We start from the raw sequence: 12,990 nt of genomic DNA on the forward strand, positions 1-12,990 counted from the left end.
TTTTTTGCAAAACTTCTAATTGTAATCTGCTAATAAATTAATCTACTAAAATACTTAAATGTTTTAATATTAAGCAGCTGTGACAGCCGTCAACGGTCAAGGTCAACTAGTCTAGTATCAGCAGAAGCACAGCAGTTATCTGCTTTTTTTTAAAAAAAAACTTTTAACTTTTTTTGCAAAACTTCTAATTGCCATCTGCAACTTAATTAATCTGCTAAAATACTTAAATGTTTAAATAGTAAGCAAGCAGCCGTGACAGCCGTCAACGGTCAACTAGTATATTAACTGCTTTTTTTTTTAAAAAAACAAAAACAAAATTTATGCTTACCTGATAAATTTATTTCTCTTGTGGTGTATCCAGTCCACGGGTTCATCCATTACTTGTGGGATATTCTCCTTCCCAACAGGAAGCTGCAAGAGGACACCCACAGCAGAGCTGTCTATATAGCTCCTCCCCTAACTGCCACCCCCAGTCATTTGACCGAAGAAAAGCAAGAAAAAAGGAGAAACTATAGGCTGCAGTGGTGACTGTAGTTTAAAAATAAAAAACATCTGCCTTAAAATGACAGGGCGGGCCGTGGACTGGATACACCACAAGAGAAATAAATTTATCAGGTAAGCATAAATTTTGTTTTCTCTTGTAAAGGTGTATCCAGTCCATGGGTTCATCCATTACTTGTGGGATACCAATACCAAAGCTTTAGGACACGGATGAAGGGAGGGACAAGGCAGGAAACTTAAACGGAAGGCACCACTGCCTGTAAGACCTTTCTCCCAAAAATAGCCTCCGAAGAAGCAAAAGTATCAAATTTATAGAATTTAGAAAAGGTATGAAGTGAAGACCAAGTTGCCGCCTTACAAATCTGTTCAACAGAGGTCTCATGTTTAAAAGTCCATGTGGAAGCTACTGCTCTAGAAGAATGAGCTGTAATTCTTTCAGGAGGCTGCTGGCCAGCAGTCTCATAAGCTAAGCGTATTATACTTCTTAGGCAAAAAGAAAGAGAAGTTGCCAAAGCCTTTTGGCCTCTCCTCTGTCCAGAGTAGACAACAAACAAAGCAGATGCTTGACGAAAATCCTTCGTAGCTTGTAAATAAAACTTTAAAGCACGAACCACATCAAGATTGTGTAATAGACGTTCCTTCTTTGAAGAAGGATTAGGACATAGTGAAGGAACAACAATCTCCTGATTGATATTCTTATTAGATACCACCTTAGGAAGAAACCCAGGTTTGGTACGTAACACTACCTTATCTGCATGGAAAATCAGATAAGGGGAATCACACTGTAAAGCAGATAACTCCGAAACTCTTCGAGCTGAGGAGATAGCTACTAAAAACAGAACTTTCCAAGATAAAAGCTTAATATCTATGGAATGTAAAGGTTTAAACGGAACCCCTTGAAGAACTTTAAGAACTAAATTTAAACTCCATGGCGGAGCAACAGGTTTAAACACAGGCTTGATTCTAACTAAAGCCTGACAAAACGCTTGAACGTCTGGAACCTCAGCCAGACGTTTGTGCAAAAGAATAGACAGAGCAGAAATCTGTCCCTTTAAGGAACTAACTGACAATCCCTTCTCCAATCCTTCTTGGAGAAAAGATAATATCCTAGGAATCCTGACCTTACTCCATGAGTAACCCTTGGATTCACACCAATGAAGATATTTACACCATATCTTATGATAGATTTTCCTGGTGACAGGCTTTCAAGCCTGAATTAAGGTATCAATGACCGATTCAGAAAAACCTACGCTTTGATAGAATCAAGCGTTCAATCTCCAAGCAGTCAGACGTAGAGAAATTAGATTTGGATGTTTGAAGGGACCTTGAAGTAGAAGGTCCTGCCTTAGCGGCAGAGACCATGGTGGAAAGGATGACATGTCCACCAGATCTGCATACCAAGTCCTGCGTGGCCACGCAGGGGCTATCAAGATCACCGAAGCTCTCTCCTGCTTGATCTTGGCAATCAGATGCGGGAGCAGAGGAAACGGTGGAAACACATAAGCCAGGTTGAAGGACCAGGGCGCTGCTAGAGCACCTATCAGCGCTGCCTTGGGATCCCTGGACCTGGACCCGTAACAAGGAAGCTTGGCGTTCTGATGAGACACCATGAGATCCAGTTCTGGTTTGCCCCATAGTTGGATCAACTGGGCAAATACCTCCGGATGGAGCTCCCACTCCCCCGGATGAAAAGTCTGCCGACTTAGAAAATCCGCCTCCCAGTTCTCTACTCCTGGGATATGGATAGCTGAGAGATGGCAAGAGTGAACCTCTGCCCATAGAATTATCTTTGAAACCTCCAACATTGCCAGGGGGCTCCTTGTTCCCCCCTGATGGTTGATATAGGCTACAGTCGTGATGTTGTCCGACTGAAATCTGATGAACCTGAGCGCAGCTAGCTGAGGCCAAGCCTGAAGAGCATTGCATATCGCTCTTAGTTCCAGAATGTTTATCAGAAGGAGGGCCTCCTCCTGAGTCCACGAACCCTGAGCCTTCAGGGAGTTCCAGACTGCACCCCAGCCCAGAAGGCTGGCATCTGTCGTTACTATAGTCCATTCTGGCCTGCAGAAACTCATTCCCTTGGACAGAGGGACCCGAGATAGCCACCAGAGAAGAGAATCCCTGGTCTCTTGATCCAGATTTAGTAGAGGGGACAAATCTGTGTAATCCCCATTCCACTGATTGAGCATGCAAAGTTGCAGTGGTCTGAAATGTAGGCGGGCAAACGGAACTATGTCCATTGCCGCTACCATTAATCCGATTACCTCCATACACTCAGCCACTGACGGATGAGAAGTGGAATAAAGAGCACGGCAGGAAGCTAGAAGTTTTGACAACCTGACCTCTGTCAGATAAATCTTCATTTCTACTGAATCTATCAGAGTTCCTAGGAAGGAAACTCTTGTGAGAGGGGAGAGCGAACTCTTTCTTTCGTTCACCTTCCACCCGTGAGACCTCAGGAATGCCAGAACAATGTCCGTATGGGACCTGGCAATTTGAAAAGTTGACGCCTGTATCAGGATGTCGTCTAGGTAAGGGGCCACTGTTATACCCCACGGTCTTAGAACCGCCAGAATGGACCCTAGAACCTTGGTGCCGTGGCTAACCCGAAGGGAAGAGCCACAAACTAGGAAGGCGAACCTGAGGAACTGATGATGATCCCTGTGTATCGGAATATGTAGATAAGCATCCTTTAAATCCACGGTAGTCATATATTGACCCTCCTGGATCATAGGTAGGATGGTTCGAATAGTCTCCATCTTGAAGGATGGGACCCTGAGAAATTTGTTTAGGATCTTGAGATCCAAGATAGGTCTGAAAGATCCCTCTTTCTTGGGAACTATAAACATATTTGAATAGAAGCCCTGCCCCTGTTCCTCCTTTGGAACTGGGTGGATCACTCCCATAACTAGTAAGTCTTGAACGCAATGTAAGAATGCCTCTCTCTTTATCTGGTTTGCAGATAATTGTGAGAGATGAAATCTCCCCTTTGGAGATGAAGCTTTGAAATCCAGAAGATATCCCTGGGAAACAATCTCCAGAGCCCAGGGATCCTGGATGTCTCTTGCCCAAGCCTGGGCGAAAAGAGAAAGTCTGCCCCCCACTAGATCCGGTCCCGGATCGGGGGCTACTCCTTCATGCTGTCTTAGAGGCAGCAGCAGGCTTTTTGGCCTGTTTCCCCTTGTTCCAAGCCTGGTTAGGTCTCCAGACTGGCTTGGACTGGGCAAAATTTCCCTCTTGTTTTGTAGAAGAGGAAGATGAAGCTGCGCCAGGAACGAAAATTAGTCTGTTTGGTCCTTAACTTGTTGGACCTATCCTGGGGAAGGGCGTGGCCTTTTCCTCCAGTAATATCAGAAATGATCTCCTTCAGTCCAGGCCCAAATAGGGTCTGCCCTTTGAAGGGGATATTGAGAAGTTTAGACTTTGAAGTAACGTCAGCTGACCAGGATTTAAGCCATAGCGCCCTATGCGTCTGAATGGCAAAACCTGAATTTTTAGCCGTTAGCTTGGTTAAATGAAAAACGGCATCAGAAATAAATGAATTGGCTAACTTAAGAGCTTTAAGCCTGTCAAGGATATCATCCAACGGGGTCTCTTCCTGTAGAGCCTCCTCCAGAGACTCGAACCAGACAGCCGCTGCAGCAGTGACTGGGGCAATGCATGCAAGAGGCTGGAGAATAAAGCCTTGTTGTATAACGATTTTCTTAAGGAAACCCTCTAATTTTTTATCCATAGGATCTAGGAAAGCACAACTGTCCTCGACAGGAATAGTTGTACGCTTAGCTAGGGTAAAGACTGCTCCCTCCACCTTAGGGACCGTCTGCCACAAGTCCTGTGTAGCGGCATCTATAGGAAACATCTTTTTAAAAGCAGGAAGGGGAGAGAACGGTACACCTGGTCTATCCCATTCCTTAGTAATAATTTCTGAAAACCTCTTAGGGATTGGAAAAACGTCAGTGTAAACAGGCACTGCAAAGTATTTGTCTATTTTACACAATTTCTCTGGGACTACAATGGTGTCACAGTCATCTAAAACCTCCCTGAGCAACACGCGGAGGTGTTCAAGCTTAAATTTAAATGCTGTCATTTCAGAGTCAGACTGAAGTAACGTCTTCCCTGAATCAGCGAAGTCACCCACAGATAGAAGCTGTCCTGCTTCAACTTCTGCACATTGTGAGGGTATATCAGACATAGCTACTAAAGCGTCAGAGAGCTCTGTATTTGTTCTAGCCCCATAGCTGTCTTGCTTTCCTTGTAACCCTGGCAGTTTGGACAATACCTCTGTGAGGGTATGATTCATAACTGCCGCCATGTCTTGTAAGGTAAACGCATTGGACGCGCAAGATGTACTTGGCGTCCCTTGAGTGGGAGTTATAGGTTCTGACACGTGGGGAGAGCTAGATGGCATAACCTCCCTTTTGTCAGTCTCAGAAACCTCAGGTGATAAATCTGTAAAAGCCATAATATGGTCTTTATAACTTATAGAAAGGTCAGTGCATTTTGAAGGTAAAAACTACACTAAGTCACCACATCTCTTGTCGAGAGCTGCAAGAGAATGACTGGGGGTGGCAGTCTTGTCGAGAGCTGCAAGAGAATGACTTGTCGAGAGCTGCAAGAGAATGACTGGGGGTGGCAGTTAGGGGAGGAGCTATATAGACAGCTCTCCTGTGGGTGTCCTCTTGCAGCTTCCTGTTGGGAAGGAGAATATCCCACAAGTAATGGATGAACCCGTGGACTGGATACACCTTTACAAGAGAAAAACTTTTTGTGAAAAACTTCTAATTGCAATCTGCAAATTAATTAATCTGCTAAAATACTTAATTTTTTAAATAGTAAGCAGACGTGACAGCTGTCAACGGACTGCTGGCCCAGGCCCTCTCTCAGTCAGAAAGAATAAGAAATTAATAAAGCAAATTGTTTTAAAAAAATATATATATATTATTCCCAAATTACTCCACTTAAAGCAAATGCAAATTGTTTAAAGAACTCCCTATAAGTCCAGTAGTCCTCCTACTACATAAATACTAATCTATCTCAGACTGTATCTGTTGACTAATTTAAAAAGTAGAAAATACAATTATTATTTTTTTACACACAATCTAGTACTGTTCTAGACTAAGACTCTGTCTGCTCAAGTTCAACACTGTCAGTGTCAACTTCAACAACTAATATATAATTATATTATAAGCTGCAGGGCTGCAGCCAAAAAAATGATTTGCCCACTAAGACAGGCCACCACAAGACAATCTTCCTCCCCGCCTGGCCCCCTTCTGCCCCTTATCTATCTCTCTGCAGATTGCAGTACTAAACACAATACCCTACCCCAACGTTGCACTGCTGCAGCAGCAATGCATTTAGAATTTTTTTGGGGTAATAACACTACCACAAGGCACAACACAGTTGAACACAGAGCTCTCTGTAAAAGGCTCCTCTCAGCTCAACGGCTATCTCCACAATGAGATTTTCATGCCGTTGAGCCGGGAGGAGCCTCGTGGGGGCCATCACGTGGAGCGTGCAGCCTATCAGAGCCAATCACAGAGGCTGGGGGAGGAGACAGAGCACAGGCTGAAACCAAGTTGCACAGTTTAGCCTGTGCGATTAAGCCTCTATAGGCATGGAGGCTGGGGAGGAGCTACGTCTGCACAGTGAATGCATAGAGATCACTGTGCAGGCATAGGGCTCTCTCTTATCGCACGTGCGATCGGATGGGGGTGGCAGTCTGGCAGAGACAGTGCACAGCAGCCTGAGGAAAGGAGTGGCTAACCCAGATGAGGTGGTGCTGTGGACAGGACTGTGACATCACGTCAGCGACTTGTCAGTCAGTGTCTCAGGCTCAGCTCAGAGCAAAATACTGTTGTGCGCTCTGAGTCACTGAGAGTGTCACCCGGTCCTAGCTCCTGCCTCCTGCTGCATCCTACTCCTCAGAGCTGCACTTGCAAGTTAAGTTACTTAAGGCTTGTTATTTTTAATAATAAATAAGTGTGTCTGTGTCAATAAAATAATATAATAAAATAAAAAATAATATAAATAAATATATTTTATTCAAAAAAAATTGTAACTTTTTTTCTCATTTTTTTTCCTCATTTTTTTTCCCTCCTTGCCCCTGGCTGGGGGGTCATGTGTGACAGTGCACATATGGAGGAGCCTCCACTGCCTGGGACACTTTTTTCTGTTTAAATTATTGTTATAATAGATGTCCTGTGTGATGAAAATGATATTATGTAATTGGAAAATAAACAGAAATATTAAAAAAAACTATATTTGGTGTTTTATAATAATTGATTTCAATAAAAATATTTTTTCCACTTTCTAAACATGTGAAAGGTTTCTTCCCTTGTGAATCCTTTCATGGTTTTTCAGATTACTCATATGTGTAAAACTTTTCCCACACTCTGTACATGTGAAAGGCTTTTCTCCTGTGTGAATCCTTTCATGCTTTTTCAGACTACTCTTTTCTGTAAAACTTTTTCCACACTCTGTACATGTGAAAGGCTTTTCTCCTGTGTGAATCCTTTCATGCTTTTTCAGACTACTCTTTTCTGTAAATCTTTTCCCACACTCTGTACATGTGAAAGGCTTTTCCCCTGTGTGAATCCTTATGTGACTTTTCAGATCACTCTTTTGTGTAAAACTTTTTCCACACTCTTTACATGTGAAAGGCTTTTCTCCTGTGTGAATCCTTTCATGCTTTTCCAGAACACTCTTTACTGTAAAACATTTTCCACACTCTGTACATGTGAAAGGCTTTTCTCCTGTGTGAATCCTTTCATGCTTTTTCAGACTACTCTTTACTGTAAAACATTTTCCACACTCTGTACATGTGAAAGGCTTTTCCCCTGTGTGAAACCTTTCATGGTTTTTCAGATTACTAATATGTGTAAAACTTTTCCCACACTCTGTACATGTGAAAGGCTTTTCCCCTGTGTGAATCCTTATGTGACTTTTCAGATCACTCTTTTGTGTAAAACTTTTCCCACACTCTGTACATGTGAAAGGCTTTTCTCCTGTGTGAATCCTTTCATACTTTTTCAGATCACTCTTTTCTGTAAAACTTTTTCCACACTCTGTACATGCGAAAAGCTTTTCTCCTGTGTGACTCCTTTCATGAGTTTCCAGACTACTCTTTTCTGTAAAACTTTTTCCACACTCGGTACATGTGAAAGTCATTTCTCCTGTGTGAATCATTTCATGCTTTTTCAGACTACTCTTTTCTGTAAAACATTTTCCACACTCTGTACATGTAAAAGGCTTTTCCCCTGTGTGACTACTTTTGTGACTTTTCAGATGACTCTTTTCTGTAAAACATGTTCCACACTCTGTACATGTGAAAGGTTTTTCTCCTGTGTGAATCCTTTCATGAGTTTTCAGATAACTCTTTTCTGTAAATCTTTTTCCACACTCTTTACATGTGAAAGGCTTTTCTACTGAGTGAATCTTTTTACGAGTTTTCAGATGATCTTGTGTAAAACATTTGCCACACTCAGTACATGTGTGTGGTTTCTCACCTGTGTGAATTTTGTGGTGTTCTAGCAAATTAGACTTCAATCTAAAGCTTTTCTCACTTTCTGTAGATTTGAAAGGATTCTCCTTTGTATGAATCATTTGGCTAGACTGTAGACTTTTCTCTTCTTTAATATGTTTTGAAAACTCAGTAAATATGTGTGGTTTATCCTCTGAAATAATAATTCCACTAGATAAGTCATAAATGTTGTCCTCTTGTTTGATGACTAAATTACACTCTGTACATAATGATTGCTTCCAAGTTCCTGCCAATTCACCATCTTCTTTAAATATCTGCTGTGCTATCCCCAATGTTTGTGAATAGCCATTGGTGTCTGAGACTATTGGATTTTGTGGTATCATTCTGAGGCTTCCTGGAGTAAAGGATGGATATGAACTATTCATGTGTTTGTCTAAATAAAAATAAATGTAATAAAGAAAAATAAGAATGTTTATTCTTTATAATATAATCCATCTCAATAAAAACATTTTGTTATACTCAAAAAAATGTCTTCTGTTTTGTATTTTTAAATGTTTTTACCTGTAAATCACAAATTAAATAAGGATGACATAGAATGTAAACATTACTACATCATAGTAACCTAAATTACTGATTACTGATGAAAACAAGTTATAGGGCCGCATTAAACTAGGTGCGTGTGGATAATGTTCTCAGCCAGGGAACAAGTACATCTGTATTCTGGGCAAGAGGGGTGGCATCCACCATCCTCATTTAACATTGCACAAGCAACTGCACATACAGCCCTGCCCGGCTCATGCACAACCAGTTGGGTGAGAACATGATACATTAATCATCACAGACTCATAATCAGTGTGAGATGTTTTGAGAGGGTAAGAAGCAGTGACCTTATGATAATCTTTAGCTTTCGGCTGTGGTTGTTCTATTTCTATAAACAGCCAAAAACTTTATTAGTTTAATAATACTCACTGTAAAATTAAGCACACAAATCAGCAGTGGTTCTGAGGTGGGGAACACTGGGGAAGTTGTGGGTGTTCCACACATGGGAACAAGATAGGCATAAGTGCAGTTATGGGTGTTCCATGAGCGAGGACAGGGCAGGGGAAAATGGAGTTGCCAGTGTTCTAAGTAATGAACCAGGTCAAGGGGTAACTTTAGGCAGTTGTTGGACATGGTCTGTCTAAAAGGACAGAGGGGGGAGTAGTATTTTTTACCCTCCTCCTCAGCCTAATGGGGGTTGCTCCTTCTTTATAACGTCACTGACACAAATGTACTTAAAGACGCACATATAAATATAATAGTTTATATTTGTTTAATGAGTGATCTATTCTATTTTCCAAGTAATTAAAGTCAGCATAATATCTATTGTACTCACCTAACACATATGAGTTCATGCTGATAACAGGCTCCAATGTCTGTGCTCAGGAAGAAGGTTCCCTTATTCACTCCAGTTACATCAATACCTGATATCTCTCAGTGCTCTGGCCATGTCTGTAAAAAGTATATTAAATGGTTTAGACAGATAATAATAAATAATGGTTCTGATTAACTGTACGTATGGTATAATTAAAGGCACACATAACAATTTATGTGATACAGATCAGCTGTTTAGGTTATTACATATGTGCTATTGATTCAGCACAAGCATTTAGTACAGTTAGCTCTGTGGGTGTTATAATTGCCCCTTAAATATGAATCTCCCCAGATCTATACAAGATAATGGTAGAAAATCTATTTAAGTGGGGCCATATCACAACTTTACAAATATATTATAATCTTTGTTTTCTATCATTTATATGAAACAATATTTTCTCCTGAAAGAAATGTTAAATATCAGTTGTTTAAATATAAGTTACATTGGATACTGCAGTATTAGTATTGTACTTCCTACTAATTCTCACTGTCAGACATTTTGTCATGTGCTCCACCCCCAGTCCTTTAACTTCTCTTGGTCAATACTGAGTTTACTTAAATCACACTGCAATGGCGTGTGGGAGAGATAGGCACTAAAATGTTCATTTCAATTGTTATCTTGGATAGAGTTAAGAAAAACATAATTTATGTAAGAACTTACCTGATAAATTCATTTCTTTCATATTGGCAATAGTCCATAAGCTAATGACGTATGGGATATAAAATTGTACCAGGAGGGGCAAAGTTTCCCAAACCTCAAAGTGCCTATAAATACACCCCTCACCACACCCACAATTCAGTTTTAATGAATAGCCAAGAAGTGGGGTGATAAGAAGGAGTAGAAAGCATCAACAAAGGAATTTGGAATAATTGTGCTTTTTACAAAAAATCTTAACCACCAAAAAGGGGTGGGCCTCATGGACTCTTGCCAATATGAAAGAAATGAAATTTATCAGGTAAGTTCTTACATAAATTATGTTTTCTTTCATGTAATTGGCAAGAGTCCATGAGCTAGTGACGTATGGGATATTCAATACCCAAGATGTGGAGCTCCACGCAAGAGTCACTAGAGAGGGAGGGATAAAAAATAAAATACAGCTAATTTTTGCTGAAAAAATAATCCACAACCCAAATAATAAGTTTATTCTTTAATGATAAGAAAAACTTAAAAACATTAGCAGAAGAATCAAACTGAAACAGCTGCCTGAAGAACTTTTCTACCAAAAACTGCTTCTGAAGAAGCAAATACAACAAAACAGTAGAATTTAGTAAATGTATACAAAGAAGACCAAGTTGCTGCTTTGCAAATCTGAGCAACTGAAGCTTCATTCTTAAAAACCCACGAAGTGGAGACTGATCTAGTAGAATGAGCTGTAAGTCTCTGAGGCGGAGATTTACCCGACTCAAAATAAGCTTGATGAATCAAAAACTTTAATCAAGAATCCAAGGAAATAGCAGAAGCTTTCTGACCTTTCCTAGGACCAGAAAATAAGACAAATAGACTAGAAGTCTTTCTGAAATCTTTAGTAGCTTCAAAATAATATTTTAAAGCTCTTACCACATCCAAAGAATGTAAGGATCTTTCCAAAGAATTCTTTGGGTTAGGACATAAGGAAGGGACAACAATTTCTCTACTAATGTTGTTTGAATTCACAACTTTAGGCAAAAATTGAAAAGTAGTCCGCAAAACCGCCTTATCCTGATGAAAAATCAGAAAAGGAGATTCACAAGAAAGAGCAGATAGCTCAGAAACTCTTCTGGCAAAAGAGATAGCCAGAAGGAACAACACTTTCCAAGAAAGTAGTTTAATATCCAAAGAATGCATAGGCTCAAATGGAGAAGCTTGTAATGCCTTCAAACCCAAATTGAGACTCCAATGAGGAGAAATTGATTTAATGACAGGCTTGATATGTACTAAAGCCTGAACAAAACAGTGAATATCAGGAAGTTTAGCAATCTTTCTGTGGAATATGACTGAAAGAGCCGAAATTTGTCCTTTCAAGGAACTTGCGGACAAACCTCTATCGAAACCATCCTGAAGAAACTGTAAAATTCTTGGAATTCTAAAAGAATGCCATGAAAAATTATGAGAAGAACACCATGAAATGTAAGTCTTCCACACTCAATAATAAATCTCTCTAGAAACATACAGGGAGTGCAGAATTATTAGGCAAGTTGTATTTTTGAGGATTCATTTTATTATTGAACAACAACCATGTTCTCAGTGAACCCAAAAAACTCATTATATCAAAGCTGAATATTTTTGGAAGTAGTTTTTAGTTTGTTTTTAGTTTTAGCTATTTTAGGGGGATATCTGTGTGTGCAGGTGACTATTACTGTGCATAATTATTAGGCAACTTAACAATAAAAAAAATATATACCCATTTCAATTATTTATTTTTACCAGTGAAACCAATATAACATCTCAACATACCCAAATATACATTTCTGACATTCAAAAACAAAACAAAAACAAATCAGTGACCAATATAGCCACCTTTCTTTGCAAGGACACTCAAAAGCCTGCCATCCATGGATTCTGCCAGTGTTTTGATCTGTTCACCATCAACATTGCGTGCAGCAGCAACCACAGCCTCCGAGACACTGTTCAGAGAGGTGTACTGTTTTCCCTCCTTGTAAATCTCACATTTGATGATGGACCACAGGTTCTCAATGGGGTTCAGATCAGGTGAACAAGGAGGCCATGTCATTAGATTTTCTTCTTTTATACCCTTTCTTGCCAGCCACGCTGTGGAGTACTTGGACGCATGTGATGGAGCATTGTCCTGCATGAAAATCATGTTTTTCTTGAAGGATGCAGACTTCTTCCTGTACCACTGCTTGAAGAAGGTGTCTTCCAGAAACTGGCAGTAGGACTGGGAGTTGAGCTTGACTCCATCCTCAACCCGAAAAGGCCCCACAAGCTCATCTTTGATGATACCAGCCCAAACCAGTACTCCACCTCCACCTTGCTGGCGTCTGAGTCGGACTGGAGCTCTCTGCCCTTTACCAATCCAGCCACGGGCCCATCCATCTGGCCCATCAAGACTCACTCTCATTTCATCAGTCCATAAAACCTTAGAAAAATCAGTCTTGAGATATTTCTTGGCCCAGTCTTGACGTTTCAGCTTGTGTGTCTTGTTCAGTGGTGGTCGTCTTTCAGCCTTTCTTACCTTGGCCATGTCTCTGAGTATTGCACACCTTGTGCTTTTGGGCACTCCAGTGATGTTGCAGCTCTGAAATATGGCCAAACTGGTGGCAAGTGGCATCTTGGCAGCTGCACGCTTGACTTTTCTCAGTTCATGGGCAGTTATTTTGCGCCTTGGTTTTTCCACACGCTTCTTGCGACCTTGTTGACTATTTTGAATGAAACGCTTGATTGTTCGATGATCACGCTTCAGAAGCTTTGCAATTTTAAGAGTGCTGCATCCCTCTGCAAGATATCTCACTATTTTTTACTTTTCTGAGCCTGTCAAGTCCTTCTTTTGACCCATTTTGCCAAAGGAAAGGAAGTTGCCTAATAATTATGCACACCTGATATAGGGTGTTGATGTCATTAGACCACACCCCTTCTCATTACAGAGATGCACATCACC

General features: G+C 40.7%; 1 protein-coding gene across 1 annotated transcript in view; it reads right to left on the reverse strand.

Moving 5' to 3' along the window:
* The window catches only part of LOC128659877 (gastrula zinc finger protein XlCGF26.1-like), a 197,937-nt gene that overhangs the window by 125,397 nt on the left and 59,550 nt on the right, over positions 1–12,990 (reverse strand). The window contains exon 3 of the mRNA XM_053713462.1: positions 6,882–7,958. Within this exon, the coding sequence (XP_053569437.1) occupies positions 6,882–7,958 (1,077 nt within the window). The remainder of the gene's footprint in view (positions 1–6,881; positions 7,959–12,990) is intronic.

Source organism: Bombina bombina, chromosome 5, assembly GCF_027579735.1.
Source record: "Bombina bombina isolate aBomBom1 chromosome 5, aBomBom1.pri, whole genome shotgun sequence".
In the NCBI taxonomy this organism is placed as follows: Eukaryota; Metazoa; Chordata; class Amphibia; order Anura; family Bombinatoridae; genus Bombina; species Bombina bombina.